This window comes from Triturus cristatus, chromosome 7 (genome assembly GCF_964204655.1).
Source record: "Triturus cristatus chromosome 7, aTriCri1.1, whole genome shotgun sequence".
Taxonomy (NCBI): Eukaryota; Metazoa; Chordata; class Amphibia; order Caudata; family Salamandridae; genus Triturus; species Triturus cristatus.
The window spans coordinates 422,986,942-423,009,579 of NC_140590.1; the positions used below are offsets into that span (position 1 = coordinate 422,986,942).

At 43.9% G+C, this 22,638-nt stretch overlaps 1 protein-coding gene across 1 annotated transcript; it reads right to left on the reverse strand.

Moving 5' to 3' along the window:
- Positions 1–14,298: 14,298 nt before the first annotated feature.
- LOC146809854 (olfactory receptor 6F1-like) lies at positions 14,299–19,152 on the reverse strand. Its single transcript, XM_085614916.1, has 2 exons — positions 18,749–19,152; positions 14,299–15,352 (listed from the first exon to the last, which is right to left on the reverse strand). Exons 1-2 carry the CDS (start codon positions 19,150–19,152, stop codon positions 14,299–14,301), a joined length of 1,458 nt encoding a protein of 485 aa, XP_085471042.1.
- Positions 19,153–22,638: the final 3,486 nt, after the last annotated feature.

The following is a 22,638-nucleotide window of genomic DNA, read 5'->3' on the forward strand; positions in this document are numbered from 1 at the left end:
AGATGTGCCCTGACTCCCCACCACGTGGTGAGTCAGTCAGACCTTGCTGGTCTGCACCAAAGCCTCTTTCTCCTTTCTGCGTGGGTTGCTGTTGCCAAGGGTTGTTGTGTCCAATCCAGGCACCAACACTGCAGCACTCGACATCTTTCGTGGGACAGCTTGAATCTAGCTCCTGGTTGTCCTTGACGCCTCCTGGTCCTCATGGCTGAAGAGTCAAGCTTCACCCTCTTCACCTGAAATCACCCGACATCGGTGGGCATTCGCCTATCGTGCCCCTGGTCACTGGCTAGTGACCCGGACTCTGTCCCCTCTGCTTTCAGGTTCTTCTTGACTTTGATCCAGGCTTGGATCTCTTCGGACACGTCGCATCTTCCCGGCAGCAGCACTTCTTTGCCAGAAAACGACAACGCGACCCAACACCATTTGACACCTATGCACCCGGCTTCTCTGGGTGAGGTAACCCAAGTACTCTGGTGCTCCCTTGGGTGTTGACCCTAGAACTTTCTAAGTTCAAAAGGGTTTTGTCCTAGCTCATTTCTAAGTGTCCCTAATCTTTAAAAATCTAACCGTGACTTTCCCCATAGAAGCTAACAGGAGCTCGTGACTGTGTTCTCACAAGGCACACGGCCCACGTGGGTCCCCTGTGTCACTACCTTGGGTGGTTCCTTGGGGTCCCAGTGATTCTACAGGCTTTAGGTCTTGTGTCTAGTTAAGTTGTGGTTCTTATATCACTATTTTAGTATATGGTTTGGCTTGCCGCAAGGGCCTGACGTGTATTTGTGCTATTTTACTGTAATATTTGAAGCGTAACTTATGTGTTTGGACCTCTAGCCTCATAAAGAGACTAGTAGGGTGTGTTTAGAAATAAATACATATATTTTATATATATACATTGTGTTGTTGACTTTCATTTAGCCATTCAAGAGATTATAGACTGGTAAAACAAGCTGCTTTACATTCCTTCAAGGCTTAGCCTGTAGACTGCTCTCCATAGCTACCACTAAGATAGCTTTTAATAAAGGTTGTCTTTAACCTATCATCAATAAGGGGTTGTTTGGACTGGTGCAAGGTGCCTACTATAACTAGTGGACAGCATATACCAGGCCAACTTCCCACACAAACAATTCCATTTTTCCCCTTCAAATTAAAGACATCAAGTGGATTAATGTATATTTGTAAGCCTTATCAATGTTTAAAACAATTTAGCTTCACCAGGGCCACAAACAGTGCACTTCTCCAGAGGATAAGGAGATCAAGCAAGTAACTCAAGTCTTCTTGTTCCTCCCTTTTGGTGCATGTCTCGTACTGTTTGTTCAGTATCTTAAGAGCTGAGCTGAAAATCATACAGCTATGGTGTATGTTTTATAACATGCTTCCAGGTGCCACAATATGCTTGGTCCATACTTGCAAAATGAATAAACTTCCTCATATATCTATTTGATGCCTCACTGCCATTATAAGTGTTAACAACCTAAGGTTGACTGAGTGGTCGTCTCATACTGAAAGGATCAAAGGGCTGTAAAATAAGGCATAGGCTAAAATATATGAAGGTAGTGAGAGTGCAGTAGTATGGTGATAGGTAGGGTTAGTAGACGAAATGATTGGGTGATGGAAGGCTGTAAACTGGATAGATTCACAAGGAGCATTACCGGGTTTGTTCAAAGAGCTGTATAGATAGTAATGCTTACAGCAATTCTGTGAGCTCTCCTTTGCTAATAATTTCATCTGTAGATGAATGCAGACACCACTGCAGGGAAACATCTGTCACTGGTCAAGAATTTTTAAACACTGCAGATTTTCCTATGCTGTCTTAGTGGGAAAGTAAAATCAACTGCAAAGGCAGTTTGGATTTCAATCAGCCAAGCTCTACTGCAAACCTTTAGGGCATATTTAAAGAAGCATAGAAAGGCATACACCTCCTAAAACAGTGGTACCACAATTTCCTCTATCTGCCCTGTTGATTCTGGAACATTCTCGGTGAGAATAGTTACTGCAATCCAGCAGCATGGAAATAGTAGCGTCTCTGCTGGTAAATCAAGTGGGGTAAGTTGCACTTATGAAGGAAACTACATTTCCACAGGTTTTTGGAGGATATGATACCCCCTCACTCTAATCAGTCCCTTTTTGATTTATAGAGCGAACAGCTAATGTAAAGTAGCACTACAGAAGGTACAAAGAAAAATTAGTGTACATTATAAAGTGATGCCTTCAGTTGTTATCAAACATAATCCTTATTTGATATATGGCACAGGGCTGAAGGGATATCATCCTATGCATTGGTTGACGAGTAGGTTCAAGAGTTGCACACATTTTTAGTTAACCTGATCTTGGGAGTCTTCAATAAATGCATATCCGAAGATCATAGTATTCTTTTAGGATAGAAGTAGCTTTGCCTTTTTCCCAGGTAATTAGGCCCTGTATTGTAAAATGCTCTATTAGCCATAACCAAAGATTTGAATAGGAAAACAGTGTTCGAGGCATGTGAGCTGCAGATCACACACTATGCATATTTCGCCATCTGGTGTTGGGCCCAGATGTTTGCACTTTGTCGTTGTATTGGAATAAGTCTTTGTAAGTCACGAGATAGGTGTCTCCTCCTCTGGACAATAGTGCGCATGGGCAATGACTCCATCTTCAGGTTGTTTTTTTCCGCCATCGGGCTCGGATGTGTTAGTCGCACTCCAGTTCGGTGTTGTTACCGTTTTACCTTTGGACGTGCAATCCTTCACCCATTCTTCGGTATTGTTTCGATCGCATTTCCCATTCGACGCGCATCTCTACAAACTTGAACTCTTAGATTACGGTCGTCGACACAAGCCTTCGGGGCTAGCTGCGCCATTATGCCTTTCGGCTCATGGAAAGAACTCCTTTCAAAAAGTGTCCTCGATGTGGATCCAAGTTTATACACGCTGATCTTCACGAGGTGTGTAACCTCTGCCTTTCGCCCGAGCATGAGGCCAAAGACTGTCCAGCTTGTGCCTCTTTCCTCTCCAAGAAACCAATACGGGATCATGGAGCTCGAAGAAGCATGGCTTGATGATCAACATCGATACCGGACGATATCTTCCAAGAAGACATCAATGTACCGGAGCAGGAGCAGATCGAAAAGGGCAACATTAGCACCTCCGAAGCCGACGACTCCGACGTCGAAGACATCACTCCAGGGCAGCGGGTGATAAGTAAATACATCAAACCCTCCCCCCCACCTATTCATAAAAATGCTTCGGTAACACCTTCACCAAAGGGCCTAGGTGTATACCAGGACAAAACTTCCCACGCCCCGCCTTTAGGCTCGGCAAAGAAGTCAACACACAAGCCTTCAGGCCACTCCGGATCGAGCTAGCCTACCGTCAGTACAGACACCACATCCCCGGCACCAAAAACAAAAGACAAACCCAAAGACAAACCACTGTCTTCGTCCGCACCGAAGCCTGGTTCCACATTGGTGCATTTGGCACCAAAATCCACGGGCACTGAATTTTTAGCTCCGAAAGAATAATCAGAACCAAATAAACAACCGGTTCCATGGACCACTGGCACTGACTCTTCGGATCTGAAAAAATGATTGGACAAAACAAACAACCGGTTCCGAATACCCCATCAGGAACCAGGAAAAATCCTGATTCGAAACCTAAGGAGCATAAACCACTCCAAAACTTGTGCCACACAAACAGTCGGACCCGAAAAAATCGGCACCGAAACAACACACTCCAGAGGAGGAGCTTTTTCAGCCTGATCCAACCTAAAAAACTCTATAAATAGACCCAAAGACAGGTCAACTTATACTCAGTCCTTCCAGGAAAAGAAAAATGGACAAACCTGCAACAGCTCCACGCCCTTTAAAGATGAGAGACATTGCCACTTCTCCTTTAAGAATTCCTCCTCTGCCTCCTCCTCCACACTACATCTCTCCTATGCCATCTCCAGTACCGTCGCAATCACCTCCACCTCAGGATGTTGAGGACACCTCTGGGGAGGAAGTGGATGATGAACCTTTAGGGGAACCTAATCAGCCTAATATCCCAGATGACCCATAGGACCATTATGGCACACCAGATGTTCCTGATACACCACAAGATGATATCTACCATCCAGACCATGCCCTCCAGAGGACACTATAGGATTCACTCAGCTCATACACAGAGCTGCAGAATACCACGGTGTGGCTTTGCAGTTTGCACACAGACCCTATAGAAGAAGATTTCCTCATGGACACTTTTGCACCGTCTCAAAGGTCCACTTCCATTCTCCCAATTTTAAGAGGTGTAATCAAACACGCTCCTGAAGTCTTTAAGGATCTTAAGGGCTAGAGTCATTTACCCCAGAATGGAAAAGAAATACAAGTCTGCCCCAGCTGACCCTGTGTACATTAAAGGGCAGCTTCCCTTAGATTCCTTGGTAGTCTCCAACGCCAGGAAAAGGGCTAACTCCCAAACCTCAGGCGACGCTCCACCTCCTGATAAGGAGTCAAAACTGCTGTGCGCATCTGGTAAAAGAACAGCGACCCTAGTAGCCAACATATGGAGAATTGCCAATGCACAGGCTTTGCTGGCTAGGTACGATAGGGCACACTATGACGAACTAGAGACCCTACTATAACATCTTCCAGATCAATATAAAACAAGGGCCAATGATCTCATCCAGGAGGGCAATCTTATAACCAATACCTCCATTCGATGTGCTCTGGATGCTGCACACACAGCCTCCCGAGCTATTAATACCAGTGTCCTTTTGCGCAGACATGCATGGTTACGTATTTCGGGGTTCAAACCCGAGGTTCAAACTACCATACTAAACCAACCTTTTGACCAGGAACATTTATTTGGGCCTAGTGAAGATTCATCTTTGGAGAAGATGAAAAAAGATACTGATACTGCCAAATCAATGGGAGCTTTGCAATTGCAAACACCCAGAAGTTCCTTCTGTCGCTCCTCTTATAGGGGCGCCTCTATAGGTTTTACCACTGATAACTCCTCCACCTCCTATAAAAATCCCACTCAGACCTCATCTATCAGACGTTATTGCAGAGGAGGCTACAGGGGCAATAACTACAAAGGTAGAGGCAAAACTATCGATACTCGCACTGCCTCCACCACCAAATAATGACTTGCCACCTTAGATCTCAAGCATGCCTACTTCCACATTCCCATTCACCCTGCTCACAGGAAATATCTTCGATTTGTAGTGGACGGTCTGCATTATAAGTTCAAGGTTCTCCCATTCGGAGTCACCACAGCACCCATAGTCTTCACAAAATGTCTAGCAGTGGTAGCAGCCCACTTAAGAAGACAACAAATTCACGTCTTCCCATATTTGGACGACTGGCTCATACGCATACCCAGTGTGTAAATCACACACACACACACACACACACCACAATTCAACTACTTCAAAACTTAGGGTTTACAATGAACCTCACAAAGTCTCACCTCCAACCGTCCCACATCCAACAATATCTAGGTGCCACAATAAACACCTCAAAAGGCCTTGCATATCCCAGTCCAGCCAGGACAGCAAGCATGCAAGCCCTTATAACAAAATTCCAGCCGCAACACTCTCTTCCAGTTCGAGTGTTTATGCAACTTATAGGGATGATTGCCTCTTGTATATTCATAGTACCTCATGCAAGACTCCAGATGTGCCCCTTGCAGAAATGCTTAGCACGTCAGTGGAACCAAGCTCAAGGTCAGCTAACAGATCTGGTGTTGGTGGACGGCCGCACACATCACTCTCTGGAGTGGTGGAACACTCAAAACCTTTCTAAAGGGCGACCATTCTTAGAGCCGGTTCCACAGATTGTGCTAACAGCAGACGCATCACTCACAGGCTGGGGAGCTCATCTACTACATCACACCATACAAGGCACGTGGACACCTCAGCAAAAGCTACTCTACGTCAATCATTTGGAGTTACTAGCAATCTTTCTGGCATTAAAATCATTCCAGAAACACATTTCAGGCAAAGCTGTCTTAGTCCGGACGGACAATATGACAGCAATGTATTATTTACAAAAACAGGGGAGGACCCGGTCTCTGCAGCTCTCTCAACTACCACTGAGAATATGGAAGTGGGCTATTCCTCAAAACATATTCCTTTTTGCCCAACATCTTCCAGGAATTCAGAATCAGATAGCAGATCTGTTAAGCCGTCAAACACAACAGATTCATGAGTGGGAACTTCATCCACAAGTTCTTCAACCGTTTTTCCAAATGTGGGGGCATCCGGAGATAGATCTCTTTGCCACACATTACAACACAACATGCCCAAGCTTCACCGCCAGATATCCACACCCTTTGTCCAAAGGCAATGCGATATGGATGAATTGGTCAGGCAGATTTGCGTACGCTTTTCCGCCTTTCCCACTCATTCCATTAGTGGTGCGCAAGCTGCAATCACAGTCACTAAAACTGATCCTAGTTGCACCAACATGGACCAGACAACCATGGTACACAACATTGCTGGAACTATCAGTAGTCCCGCACCAAAAACTACACCTCTCCCCACAACTGTTAACACAGAACCATGGAGAGATCAGACATCCATATCCAGCACAGCTCAACCTAGCGATCTGGCTCCTGAAGTCCTAGAATTTGGTCACCTCAATCTTCCAGCTGATTGTATGATCGTTATCAGAGAGGCTAGGCGCCCCACCACTATAACATGCTATGCAGCCAAGTGGAAACCATTTATCATATACTGTACCAATAACTCCATCAATCCTCTAGATGCGTCCATTCAACACATCATATGTTACCTGCTGCATCTTCAAAGATGTAATCTAACATACACATCAATTAGATTACATCTCACTGCCATAGCAGCTTACCTTCAAAATAGACAACATTTGTTATTGTTCAAGGTACCTGCCATTAAAGCATTTATGGAAGGCCTCAAAAGAATAATTCCTCCCAGGGTACCACCTCTCCAGTGTGGAATCTAAACTTTGTCCGCACTAGATTAATGGGTCCTCCATTCGAACCTCTACATAAATGTGAGCTACAATTTCTTACATGGAAAGTCACTTTCGTTGTGGCCATTACATCTCTCAGAAGAGTCAGTGAGTTACAGGCACTAACTATTTAAGAACCATTTTTACAACTCCATCATAACAAAGTGGTTCTCAGTACAAATCACAAATTCCTTCCTAAAGATATTTCTCCCTACCACCTCAACCAATCTGTTGAGTTGCCAGTGTTCTTCTCGCAACCACAAACAGTAGCAGAAAGAGCTCTTCATACACTACGTGAAAAGAGCATTCATTTACTATATTGACAGAACAAAACCTTTTCGCAAAACAACTTCTTATATCCTTCTCACCACCACATAAAGGTAATCCCATATCAAAGTCTGGGATTGCAAGGTGGATTGTCAAATGTATACAAATTTACTATCACAAATCAAAACGTACACTATCTATTCTCCCTAAAGCCCACTCTACCCGCAAAATAGGGGCTTCCATGGCATTTTTAGGGAAATATTCCCTTAGATGATATCTGCAAAGCAGCTACATGGTCTACACCGCACACATTCACAAAACACTACTGTGTAGATATGCAGGCAAAACAACAAGCTAGTGTGGGCCAGGCTGTACTCAAAACACTATTTCAGACTAGTGCAACAGGTACTGGTGGTCGCCGCTAAACAAGAGTACTGCTATGCAATCTATGCATAGTGTGTGATCTGCAGCTCATATGCCTCGAACGGAAAATGCTACTTACCAGTATGCATCTGATCTTGGCATGAAGAGCCGCAGATTCACAAACGTCCACCCACCTCCCCGGCTACCTTTATCTGTTCCAGTATTATCTCAATTAGATATAACATACATGGACATCTATTTCCGTTTCTCACAAAACTCCATAATTTCCCTTCTTGGCGAAAAAACAATCTGATAATGGAGTTGATGCCCATGCGCACTATTGTCCAGAGGAGGAGTCACCTATCTCGTGACTCCCAAAGTCTTATTCCAATACAACAACAAGGTGCAAACATCTAAGCCCAACAGAAGATGGAGATCTATGCATAGTATGTGAATCTGCAGCTCTACATGCCAAGAACAGATGCATACTGGTAAGTAGCATTTTCCTTTTTTTTTCCACATGCAAACAATGAAGTTGTTTAAGATGTTTGAATAGTGTCTGTCAATGGTGAATCTTTCAGATCATATTGGTAGCAGTATTCTGATTGACGTGAAGATGATTGAGCAGATAATTAGAGAGACACGGATAAAGAGGATTAGCATAATCAATGCTGGCCATGATCAAGGCATGGGCTATGATTCTGCGAGTCCCTGAGGTTAGCAACTCTAGGGTCATATGTACTACGGTGTGTGTTTGCAATTACCAAATAGTAATTCGCTATTTGGTAATCGCAAACAACAATGTACAGGTGTGAGTTTAACATGGTTTGCTATTCCAAGTGGGTTGCAGATAGTCCTACCTCATTAATATTCATGAGGAAGGTCTCGGTTTGAGACCCATTAGGAAACTTCCCTCCCTAATTCAGAATGGTGAGTCCTATTTGTGATGCGGTTATAGGTTACCAAATTACAAATTGGGCCTTTGTACATTAAAAAGTTACTTCTTTGCTTCTGTGAATCCGGGCATTTGCACTCAAAAAAAGCTTTGTACATCTGGCCCCTAGTGCCTTCCTCAGTGAATGTCGATGTGAGAAAAAGCTCCAGCCTTTTACACAATCTGGGGCTGGACAAATGTCTCACTCTTGAATTTGTTTGCAACAGAAGTCTTCATGAGAACTCCTAATTTAGCAGGGCACAAGTTGTTAGATCAGCTCTCCCAAGCGTCTCCAAAAAGCAAGGTTCCAGTTTATGCAAATTACATTTCAGGCAGCTCAGTTTCATCCAGTACACAACATTAACTAGATAATGTTTGAATGCTTCTTGCATGGTGTCTGCATATTTCCTAGTTGAAAAAATGAGTTGTGCACATCTGCATATGAGACAACAGTAATACCAAATGACTGAATGATTGACACCAAAGAGGTCATATACACATTAAACAGTGTTGGATTTAAAGAGGAACCTGTGGCATCCCATGTTTGAGAACTTTTCTTACAGGGTAGAAGATATTAAGGGACACCAAATGTCCTCTATTACTGAGAAGAGATTGTAACAACAGCAATGCCGGACTACACGTGTCTACATCAACCAGCCACTGAAGGAGTGTCTGATATGGAATCATCTTGAATGCTGGCAACAGATCCAGAAGCATCAAGGCGGCGCTCCGACCTAGATCTAAATTGGCCTTCAGAGACTCTAACGCTCCCAGTGTTGCTGTCTCTGTTCTATGTCTAAGTTTAAAACTCAACGGTTACAGATCTAGTAATTTATAATTATTACTTTAGAATTATTAAGAATACTGAACAACATAATGCTCATAAAATGTTACAAAATGCAGGTATGCCATTATGTTGGTAACTGTATTATGTACCATGTATTGTTGTTGCCGATCTTGTGACTTTAAAATGTATTACACAATTGACAAAAACAAATGTGCATGTTTTGTAATTATCGATTGTAGAAATAACGAAATCTGAAATACAGAATAAAAAAAATGTAGTGAAGAAAACGTTGTAGTCACTGGCCCAATGCAAAGTCTAGCACTGCTGAGCTTTGTGCTCTGAACATAAAAATCTATTTGGTTGCAGAGTTTCCTTTTGTCACACATAACCTCTACCGAGTACAGATGCTGATTGTATGAATTTTTTGTGAGAGTATGGATGTGTTTGAATGGTTGTGGTATGGTTGTATTTATTGAAGTTAATCTAGGGGCGGTTTTCTATTGAATGGATTTGTTTATATAAAATTGTATGTAATGATTGTGTTACTTTTGTCTTTTGTATGAATTTTTAGAATTGGTTTTGTTATTTTGATTGAAGAAAAAGATATATATAAAAAAGAAAAATTGAAATGTTATGAAATATATAAAGCAATGAAATAATAAAAATAATGAAAAATTCAATGTGAATTGTCACTGTTGTGAGTAATGGATGAGATAATTTGATATGAACTAAGTTTTGATATAAGGAACAGATAGGCTACGAGAGAGTATATTCAGTTGTTTGTAGTTTCTTCCCCTCTTCTCCCTAGCCTGAAAATTACAACCTATAGAGGGGATCCCCCATTTTGCAATAGCACTGCAGTTTTTGCATCGTGTCACAAACTTTAAGTGTATAGATTCACATCACCCATTTTGCCACCGTGCCATGCATTATATTGGGGTCCTTCTTCGGGCTTGGTCAAATGACTGTTATGGGAGATGGACACCTGGCGATTAGTTTCTTGTAAACTCTGAGACCCAGATAGGAAGACGTCATCTGTGAAGATACTGGCAAAATTCACTAGAGGTGCAGGTGACAGAAAGCCACATTTAGAGAAACACAGGACATACATTAAGGCCCTTGCTACTGGCTGCACTGACACGGCAGACATTTCTTTCTGGGCTCATTATTGTACAAAAGGACTGATCTGACACCCAGGAAAGACATCTATATTATATTTCATGATAAACCTTGAAGAATGTCTAGCAATGCAGAGAGACTACTGCAAAGGAGATATAAATATCCATTAGCCAAACATTGGGATTTATTCCTAATGGTGGCATAGGTGGAAAGAACAGTTTTCTTTTTTATAGCCAGACCAATTTGAGATGTACTCCTTTTTTTTATAATCATTAAGTGGCGGTGGTGCGGGCAGGCGGAAATGGTCAATTAAATAAGTCTTTTTCAGAAGACCGCCTGTCCTCCAACTCCCACAGCGAAAATCCAGGCTCATTAGTAAATGAATTTGTCTGACTGCTGCAAGAGGCCTCTGACTGAGTAAGAGCTGTCAAGATTTTAAATTCCATGACCCAAATTTGCATGGCACTTATAGGGTACCCTTGGAAAAGAAATGTAAGCTGTTAGACTTAGTTGGCTAGTCCTTTAATTGGACCATTGTTTCCTCAGTGGTTTAGCTGCATGCATATCTAAAGAGGCAGGGTCACCCAAGGTTAAGTAACGCCTCAGTTACCTATCAAATACGTGCTGACGTGACACATCATGTGAATGCAACTTCATCAGCGCCAGTGACTACCCAGCATAGCGGCAAAATCACAACCACGCTGCAGATAAAAACTACAGTGTGCTGCCTCTGCTAAAACTGCAGGGCAGTGTCTTTAAAACTCCACCACTTCACTGAGCGTGACTCTCTTCTTTCATTGTTTATGCGTTTTACTTCTTTGCCACCATTCGGGGGCGGGGGGTCAAGAGTCAAATTGCATTGTATTTGGCTATTTATTCGTATGTTGTTCCTTTTCTCTTCTTTGTGCAGAAAGCAAACCCATCAATAGATTCTTTATTCGGTTAAAACATTTTAAACCATAAAAGCACATGATAAAGTTAGAACAAAATATATAATAAAAACAGCACAATTCATATCAAACAGTTTTTAAAATACAAATATAAACTTATAAACAAACTAAAATTCTAATGCAGACATTGATTTACGCGCCAGCTCTGCAACTTTTGAAAACAAGATGACACAATTAGTAATAGCCTCATCATCCAGTCGAAGTAGTGCATCATTAGATTCTATAAAATTACTAAAGTGTTGCTTCTTAATCAAGGGAAGAATGATGGATTTAGTATATAAGAGATAAAAACTACAAAAAAATAAAAAGTGCAGCATCGAATGACCGGATTTCCTGTTACAGGGGCAGGGACGGGTATCTAAGTTAAGTTGGAAGCCTAAGTGGAAGTACAATAGTTATTTTATAGTGCCTTCTCTAAAATGAAAGAGTAAACTGCACTCCCAGTCACTCATATTGCCAGTTAAGTAACTTTAGGGTGAGTAAATTCGTCCCTGATTCCCACTGAGATAGCCCGAGATTCATTGAAGGAAAAAAGGCTGCATTAAACAAAAAAAAATGCTTTATTTAAAAGCAGTCCCAGACATTGTGGTCTGCTGAGCCCAGCAGGCCACCATCCCTGGGAGGGCCTGTCATTCCCAATGGGCTCACAATTTGCTACTCACAATTTGTCTCAAATTGCGAGGCGCAAAATGAAATAGTCGAACATCTGGGACATAATGTTTTGAAGCTACCTGTTGCATGACATTTACTTTAGGACTGATTAAACTAATGGGGATAAGCAAGTGATCCAACCAAAACAATGGTATTGGAGTGTTTGTTGACAACTATTGTAAATTAGAAAAAAAATCAGATTGGTTATGTGGTTGTGTAAATGTGTTGAAGAAGACACTGCTTCAGGTTTAAAACAGACGATCTGTCAAATAAGATCTGATCTAATGTATAGCTATCGCCCTCAATGTGTAAATTGAACAGTAGCGGCTGGTGTCAATCAGAAGTGGTTGGCAGCAGGGGTGGGGGTGGAGTGACGGGGTTTGAAAAGTAATGATTAAAAAAAGGATCACTTACCCGTGTACCGCCGCCGCCTCTCTTCCGTCCTCTTCTGTTCCTAGCTCCCAGACTCACCTAAGCCAATCACAACTTTAGAGAAAGTGGAAGGCAGCAGTACCTGACAACATTCCTTCAGAGGCACTGAAGGCAGATATTGACACAAATGTAGACCTGCTCTAACCCATGTTTGAAAGGATCTGGGGAGAGGAAAATGTGCCATCAGATTGGAAGGAGGGATACCTGATCAAAATACCCAAGAAAGCTGACCTGAGTAACTGACAACTACATAGAGATAACTCTTCTATGAACCCCAGGCAAAGTGTTCAACAGAGTCATCCTGGACAGAATGAAGGAGAAAGTTGATGTTTAATAACAGGACCAGCAGACTGGCTACCACAAAGATAGCTCCTATACAGACCAGATTGCAACACTGGGTACCATCATTGAGCAGTCGATGGAATGAAACTCCCCCCTCTATGTCAACTTCATCGGCTATGGGACGGCATTCAAATGTGTGGACAGGGAGACTCTTTGGAGACCCTTTGTAAAGCACATTGGACAAAATTGTGATCTTCACCAGCAGAGCAGACTTTATCGCTCACCCCTTCTCATAATAATGAGTCAAAATACCAGATTTCAATACATTCCTTGATTTTATTTGTAAAGTTTTTGATCACACCCTGCTATTTGTAGGAACTTTTATTCAATGGTACACACAGGTACATTTAGATAGCTTATTTTGACTGTTTATGTTTTGTGGATGTAAGCTTTGTCTTTGAGTGAGAGGAGTGTTTCCTGCTTACTGACAGTGCTGGTGCAGGGTGATGCCATTCCACAAACAGTTACTAGAAGGTAAACCTTTGAGTGGGTGGCTTCAACCTAAAAATCTACATGTACACTCTAGCTACTCTAATGACATGTGATACTTTTCAGTAGGATAAACAATTATAGCTAAGCTGGTTTATAGTGAAGAATGAACCTACAATAAATGTCTTGAGAGTTAGGAAAATAGTTGTTGTAAACCAACTTCACATAGGGACCAGCAACCATTGGGAAGTACAGGTATCCGATCGGTCATTCTGACTGTCTTCTGAAGAGCTTGGAGAGCCCGTCTGCCAGTGGGAATGTGGCCAGTAATCCTAAGGGCAGCTCTTTCTGCCCAAGGGATTGGGATGTTGGGTTGTTGCAGCCTTTCCATGCGTGCCTTGCCCACACAGAAAGGGTGTCAGAACTCGACTTTGGGCCCCTCCAGCAGGGCCCCCTTGGGTGCACGGCATCTGGTCGAAGGCCATTGATTCGTGCACAACATGGCAGGCACCTCACGGTGCAGGGATGAACTGCACCTCCTATTTTACAATGGGAGCGGGCATTCCAGCCGGAATAAATGCTCCTATTGTAAAGTACAGGAATGCGACCAAACAGTGTCTGTTCACATTCTAATAAGTCGGTCGGGACCACGGACCGGATGTCGGCCAGTCCCATGACCGAGATGATGTCCACCCAACATCATAAGGCCCTAAGTGTACATGTGCAAGGGTAAAATGTGGTCACTCAAAGTGAAAGCAGCCAATAGCTGGAGTGGGCTGGTCCATTGATCTATACCTTTTGCGGGGGTGCGAGGGAGTATAATGTGAGTGATATGTCAACAGACCAAGGGTGAAAGAGTGTTTGTTGGAAGCTACTATTTATACATATTTATATATATATTGTTGCAAAAATATGAGGCTGGCAGGATATTTAAAGCTTTAGCGAGGGACTGACGGTACTGGGAGCCCAAGTGTCCCTGCCTATTGAACTAAAGAGTCAATGAAAAAGGAAGCAAAGCAATGAAGGCAAGCAATAAGGGATATAGAACTATGGAAACCTAAAGATTTTGTCATTCCTATATCTTCTTACAACAAGGGGTCAGAAACAAAATGAAATATTTTTTTCTTGTGCCAATTTGTTTGCTGCAGTGAGGATTGGTTTGGACTGCTGTTTCTCCTCCAAACATAGACAAACACATGTTCATGACTTTCCTTAGTGCACCCCTCATTTCTTTGTTTCTGAGGCTGTAAATCATAGGATTTAACAATGGAGTTACAACACAGTAGAATATTGACACCACTTTATCTAATGCAAACCTGATGCTGGAATTTGGTCTTATGTACATGAATATTACAGTCCCATAGAAAATTATAAGGACTGTGAGATGAGAGGCACATGTGTTGAATGCCTTCTTCTGCCCGTCAGTTGATGGGATGTGTAATATGGAACGAATAATAGAAATATAGGATATCATTGTCAGTAGGCAGCAACCCAATATCACCATCCAGGCTATGGCTAAAAATGTAAATTGGCCTACTGATGTGTCTCCGCAAGAGAGTTTCAACAGAGGGGCGAAGTCACAGAAGAAGTGGTCAATTTCATTTGGAGTACAAAATGTCAATGAGGAAATCCACAGAGCTGGCAGAACAGGAGCAAACATTGCACTCATCCAGGCACCAATGGCCAGATAGCAACTGGCTGTGTCTGACATAATTTGGGCATAACGCAATGGGTTACAGATTGCCACATACCTATCATAAGCCATAACAGCAAGAAGGAAGTTTTCACATGCTCCAAATGCAAAAATGAAATAAAACTGTGCAATGCAAATTGGGACAGAAATAGTTTTCTCTTCTGTCAGCAAAGTCACCAACATTTTTGGCACAGTTGCAGTAGTATAGAGAATCTCCAAGAAAGAAAAACTGGATAAAAAGTGATACATTGGTTTGTGAAGCGTTCTCTCAAACTTTACTAGTGTGATTATCATCATGTTGGAGCTAATCGTTAAGATGTACATTGTCGCAAATAAAGCAAAGAGAAAGATCTGAAGCTCCTGTACCACTTCAAACCCGACAAAGATGAATATGTTGGTAGTGGTTTGATTTCCATGTTCAATGCTTTTCTTGATCCTGGAATTAAAAATACATCATTAATTATGGTTTGAAATGCCACCTTGCATAAACTTTTGATGTTTGGAATACATAAATCTATATGATTGAAGAGTAAATATGTGATGTAAGGAAGTGGACATGACAATTATTTGTTGCTAGATGTTTTTTATTTTTTAATATTTTTTTTATTTTTGCTTTTATTAGTTTTCATAACCCAGTTCACATCAATGCACAGAATATGATAGATAGCATACATGAGTCGTCAATTAATCGGCAACAACTGTTGACACATTTCACAGTAGCAATGAAACGTTGCAATAAGGATGAAAAATAGTATAGTACACTCTACATACATATTGCAGTCTGCAGGACCCACTAGTCTAAGTGCAAGCGGCTACCATGTGTGAAATACAACCAACACGATCTTTTAAATGCAATACTCATAGTACTTGTGGTTTCTGGGCCTACACAGTACAACATGCTATCATTCATTGTCCATGCTGTCACCTTGTTTTGACACTAAGAGGTCTATTGCGATGGCGGGCAGACAAAGTCCGCCTGCCACCGCAACAGCAAAAGGGACCACCCGCCATTGTTGCGGCGGTCCCGCCATATGAATTAAGATGCACCTGTCACACTGGCGGGCGCATCCCGCATTTTTTACATTGCGGAGGGCGGTGCTGTAAGCAGCACCCGCCCCAATGTAAAAAATGTATGTAGTGCATTTGCATGCACTACGTGACAGGCACCGCGCAGTGCCTGCCACCATGTGCATGCAAATGCAGGGAGGTACCATAGGTACCCCCCATGTGCACCCCCCAACATCCTGTGGCCCGCTACAGGCCCCCAACAGCAAAGACCTCATGCCTTTCTGAAAGGCCAATCTCCGCCTGCATGTTAAGGCCAATCTCCGCCTGCATCTTATTTATGAATGGATCATATTAAGCCCCTTAAGCCCCGGTATTCCCGTCCGCCGCAGACCCCCCAGCCATCCTAATATGGCGGGGAGTCATTTAGGCATGGATGGTGGGCGTGATCCACCCGCCATCCTAATAGGCCCTTAAATATTGTGCATATAGATCCCAGAAACATTTTGGATGACTTTGGGGTGGGGCAGCAGCTCATTATAATCATCGGACTGGGTGTTACAGTAGATCATATCATGCTCCCATTCTGTTACAGTTGGTATGGGACCACACATCCAGCATAACACAATCCTGCGCTTAGTTAATAGTAGACCCATAGAGAATAATTTACTGATGTTCTTATTAAGAGGTTTTGTGTATCCCAAAAGCGCTAGTAGAGGGTCTGGGGAGGGGGATTGATCTGTGATAGCATTTAATGTATAAAAGATTTGCTTCCAAAATTCCGCAACTGGCGGACACGACCATGCCACATGCAAAATATCTGCCTCCACGTCACCACAACATTCACAGGAGTCAGTGTCCCTGAGCCCATATCGAAATATTCTCTTTGGCATGTGTTGTACCCTATTGAGATACTTGAAATGGACCAGTCTGCGCCATCCATGAGTGAGATCTTTTGCGTAGCTTCACAACAGCAATACCAGATGTCATCGGTAAGGGCTACCCCAATAACATTTTGCCACTCCAGCCTAGCTTTTGTGTATTGTGTATGCTGAAAGGCTTGTGATGTTCCATAAACTTAAAAGACTAGCTTGATGGGGGATTCTGAATGCAGTAGTAGCGAGAGAGCAGGCAACTCTGGAGGTTCTTATAGCTCATCTCCAAGCACTGCCCTCAGTGCATGGCGGATTCTAAAAAAGTGAAACTGTGTTAGAGGGGTAAGGTCATGTATGCCCTCTGCTGCCTCCTCCCATGTGGGTACTCTTCCCTCCTCAAAGAAATCACCCATCACGTGTATCTGCAGTGCTCTCAGCGAGCAAAGTACACCTCTTTCGGTACTAATACAAAGCCAGAGGCAACATCCCACAAGCAGAAGCGGGGAGTACAACAAGGCACCGGCCTATTTTCTTAGTAAGACGTACCAGGCGTGTACGGTAGAGTTTACTGAATCCAGCAGGCTGCAACGCCTAATAGGTGCTTGAGATAGACAACGCGGGAGGGGGTCAGGGATTGTAGATACCTTCTTTATTTGGAGGTGGGGTAGATTGTACTGACCGTGGATCCAATTGTGAGCATGTGAGATTTCCACCACCCTGTAGTATAGCTCCAGATCCGGTGCCCTCATGCCTCCCGCCGAATTGGGCAGAGTTAGGATATCCAGTTTGACACGCGGAGTTTTACCAGCCCAAGCCAATTTTCCCATCAGGGTCTGTAACGTTTTAAAAATATTTTGGGGTACAAGAGAACCTTTCTATGTCTTCCTCCAATTTAGTGATGGCTCTGCCATAATTTGCCCTAAGTATTTGTTCCGCATCAGAGTGGACCTGTATCCCCAGATATCTAATCGGATCTGATGTCCATTGAAGAGGATAGTCCAAGGCCGTCTGCATTGTGACCAGGGTTAATGGGAAGATTATAGATTCATCCCAGTTGATTTTAAGACCCGAGATGCCACCAAATCTCAACACCTCCTGTATTACTGGAGAGAGATTAGTATCTGGATCCCGTAAATACAATAGGATATCGTCCGCATAAGCAGAGACAATGAAATTGAAGTTCAGTAAACGTATGCCTCTATTGCCATGATACTCACGAGGTGCACTGAGTAGGGGCTCTGCTGCCACGGCATGCAGTAATGGCGATAAGGGACACCCTTGTCTTGTGCCTCTAGATATCTGAATGGGGTAGGAGACATCATCCCTTAAGTGCACTCGTGCCATGGGAGAGTTATAAAGAACCAAGATTAATTTTAGAAAGATTTCTCAGACCCCCAAGCACCTTAGCACCACCAACATGAATCTCCACTCAACTGAATCAAAGGTATTTTCAGCATCTAAAAACACTGCTGCCGCCTTGACGTCTGGTTTAACGTGTTGTAAAGCCCCAAAAACAGTTCTCAGAATATATGATAGTGCACAGGCCAGGCACAAAGCCCGCTTGTTCAGGGCATACCATATTGGGCAGGAGAGGTGTCAGTCTGTTGGCCAATATTTTATCAAATATGTTAGTGTCAACATTTATCAATGATAGTGGTCTGGCAGACAAGCACTCTTGGGGAGCCTTGCCAGGTTTTAATATGGTTGCTATCAATGCCTCACGCATGGAGGAAGGCATTATACTAGTCTCTCCCATTTCCTGGAACTGGGGGTTCTAGTGTGGAACCAGCAATTCACTAAAGGCCTTGTAGAAGGACACAGTGAGCCCATCTTGGCCTGGGGCACTCCCATCCCGCATGGAGTTAAGTGCCATATGAATCTCAACAGTGTCAATGGGCCTCATGAGGTACTTTCTGCGACTATCCATCAACCAGGGTAGTTGTATGTATTACAAATAATGTACTATGTTCTCTTCATCTGGGGTAACTGTGGAGCTATATAGGTCATGGTAGTATCTGCTGAATCTGTTCACTATGTCTGCCTGCTCTTTTAGTACAGTGCCCTCCTCATCTATCAACTCGTTAATGACTCCAGAGTCACACCGACCGCAAGCAATCGGCGCCAATACAGAGCCCGGCCTGTCTCCCTCGCCGTAGGTTCTGGCCAAGGCATATTTCCCTATGTGCTTAATTTCGCTATCGTCTTCCTTGTGGTACTCTTCTAGTGTTGTTTTCAGTTGTTCAAAAATCTGAGGGTCATTCCTGTACAGAGCCTCTCTCTCCAGTGCACCCAATCGATCCTCTAATAAAGCGAGTCTACCTCTAATGGAACGGAGTACCCCAGAAAGTTTATTCATGGCAGCCCCCCTTATGAAAACCTTAAATGTCTCCCATACCATGGCAAAACAGTCAACTGAACAAATCTTAGTTTTAAAAAATTCAGTAATAGCGGCAGCTAATTCAGCTTAAAATACTGTGTCCAGTAGGGAGTATGGAGGGAATCTCCACAGGAAAGAGGGAGGGCCCCGCGGGGGAATTTCAACCGCTAACAATATGGGAGATCGGTCGGAAAAGGAGCAAGCTAACAATGTGCAGTTCTGTACCCTGGACACTAGAGCCTCCGATATTAACCAGTAATCTATTGTGCGTGTATCTTGGTACGCAGAGTACTGCGTGAACCCGCCTCTCCCAGGGGATCTGCTTCTCTAAACTTCAACCAGATGCAATTATAGCTCTATGTCAGCAATGGTCTTGGCAGCTGCAGGTGGACACCTAGGAGGACCCTTTGATCGGTCAAGCGCAGGATCTAATACGCAATTAAAATCCCCATCCCAGATTAGTGGTAATGAAGGCAGTCCTTAATGTGTAAAAACAACAGTTGATGGACAGAATGCAGAACAATGTCATACATTCACCCCAGTACAGAGATCTGGGTCTAAACCCATCGTTTTTTCGCTCACCATGCCGTTCCAGTTTGAATCCAGCCATATGCACATCAGTCTTGACCCTGTGCCTCATGGGAACAGTCCAGCTCGAATTGCCAAGCCAGGTACTCCCTGGACTGGAAACAAGCATCCTAGGACCGGTTTCGGGGTTGCACCCCCTCTTCAGCCAGGATAGCTTGATTCCAGTGGCATGGAGAGCACGGTACCCACGTCTGGGCATACCCTTCCCACTTGGGGTGATAAATTCAAAAACTGCAGTTGATGGACAGAATTCAGAACAATGTCATACATTCACCCCAGTACAGAGATATGGTCCTAAATCCATTGTTTTATTGCTCACCATGCCGTTCCAGTTTGAACCCAGCCATATGCAAATCAGTCTCGACCCTGTGCCTCATGGGAACAGTCCAGTCCGAATTGCTAAGCCAGGTCCTTCCTGGACTGGAAACAAGCATCCTAGGACCGGGTTCGGAGTTTCACCCCTCTTCAGCCAGGATAGCTTGATTCCAGTGGCATGGAGAGCACGGGACCCACGTCACTTCCGCATCACGTGATTTCGGACTTGCGAAACGCAAGGTGTAGAGACGGATTGTTAGAAGCGTTTTTGGTGAATAAGCTTAAGAGGTAAAAGTTTAAGGATATTCCAATACACTCCCGAATAAAATGAAAATCATGACGAGGCATTGAATTAAGGGAGAATAGAGATTCGAAAGAAAACGATTGAAAGTGATCTGTTGGAAAAAATTACGAAAAGACCTCAGGGTATAACAACAGAATGACATTTATCACGCTCTTAGAGAGAGAAAATGAATAAAGGGAACACATCTGTTTACCTTTAGAAATCGGTTGTTGAAAAGAGGTTGAACTTTATGAAATTATACGTTCAGGTGCCCTAGTGCTGATGAGGCCTAAAGATTGATTTGGCTGAAACGCGTCGACAACGATTTTGAAGACACTCGTTTGATTTTGTGTTATTTTGAGTTAATAGCAAAGAGTACTTTAACCCCTTCGATGCTCATGACGGAGCGGTTCCGTCATGAGCATCGGTTGAGCGGTGCTCATGACGGAACCGCTCCGTCATGAGCACAGCCCCTGGGGGAAGCGCTGGCGCTCCCCCCCTGGGGCATCGATCGTGCCCCCACAGAGGGGGATGGCAGCGGAAGAGTTTCCGCTGCCACCCCCGAGCCCCCCCACGCTTCCTGATGACGTCAGCGCGCACAGGAAGCGTTGGACGCGCTGGAATTAATTTCTTCCAGCGCGTCCAACGGGGAGGGTGAGTGTTTTCTTGCGGTGTGGCGGGGGGGGGGGGCGAATTCCAAGGCCTTGAGGCATCGGGGGAGAGGAAAGAGTATTTCCTCTCCCCTGATGTCTCAATGCTGGGCATTCCTGTCCCACCATCGCGCACAGCGTCGCGATCGTGGAGCAGGGATGCCCCACTAGACCCCAGGGATGTGTATTTCGGCATTTGGGAAGCGACCCCTTGGGCAAGGGTCGCTTCCCTGGGTGATATTTTGGCACAGACTTTTATGCCCCCCCTGGGGGCAGATCGGTCCACTTTCGGTCCGTTTCTGCCCCCAGGGGGGGCAGAAAAGCCCACTAGCCACCAGGGATCTCTTTATTGTGATATGGGAAGTGACCCCTTGGGCAAGGGTCGCTTCCCTGGGGGATATTTTTGGCACAGACTTTTTTGCCCCCCCTGGGGGCAGATCGGTCCACTTTCGGTCCGTTTCTGCCCCCAGGGGGGGGCAGAAAAGCCCACTAGACACCAGGGATGTCTTGATATTGATATGGGAAGCGACTCCTTGGGCAAGGGTCGCTTCCCTGGGGGATAATTTTTGCACAGACTTTTCTTCCCCCCCTGGGGGCAGATCGGTCCACTTTTGGTCCGTTTCTGCCCCCAGGGGGGGCAGAAAAGCCCACTAGACACCAGAGATGTCGTTATATTGATATGGGAAGCGACCCCTTGGGCAAGGGTCGCTTCCCTTGGGGAATAATTTTTGCACAGACTTTTCTGCCCCCCCTGGGGGCAGATTGGTCCACTTTCTGTCCGTATCTGCCCCCAGGGGGGGGCAGAAAAGCCCACTAGACACTAGGGATGTAGTTTTATTGATTTGGGAAGCGACCCCTTGGGCAAGGGTCGCTTCCCTGGGGGAATCATTGATGCTCGGACTTTTCTGCCCCCCCTGGGGGCAGATCGGTCCACTTTCGGTCCGTTTCTGGCCCCGGGGGGGCAGAAATGCCCACTAGACACCAGGGAATTAGTGTAAATAAAAATGGAAGTGACCCCTTTTGCAAGTGTCGCTTCCAGGGGGCAATTTTTATTATATGTATTTGGCCCACCCGCCACGGGACAGAGTAGCCTTTTTTTTTCCTGCTGTTTTCTGCCCCACCTGGCACATAACCCGATTGACCATTTGGGTAGTAACATAGCATGTTGTAATGTTTATTGTTATATTTTTTGTGAATTGCAATAGTAATGTTTTTTTTAAACTTTTTTGTTCTAGGTGAAGGCTTTTGCTCTTTTCAGTTTGCCGTGTTTTTACTGGTGGTTCTGCTGTTTGTGTAGTTTGGTAAGAGACTCTTTTTTGTACAATGTAAATGTGTTTGATTTCTCTGCATGAATTTTTTTTGCAAATGGTGTAATAATAGCAGTATGTTTGTTTTTTGAGTGTCAAAAACTTTTTGCATTGGTGCTCGATGTGTATTTTGTTGTCTTGTGAGTAATTTTTTTTTTTTTCTTCTTTCTAGTTTGATATCGTTGGTTTTTGCTGTGTCACTGCAGAGTTGGTTTCTGGTGAGTGCAGCTGTCTCTTGTAATTGGATTGTATAGTTTTTGAGTACATTGATCTTTGTGATAAAGGTACACATTTCTTTACTTACTTGGTTTGCACATTGTTG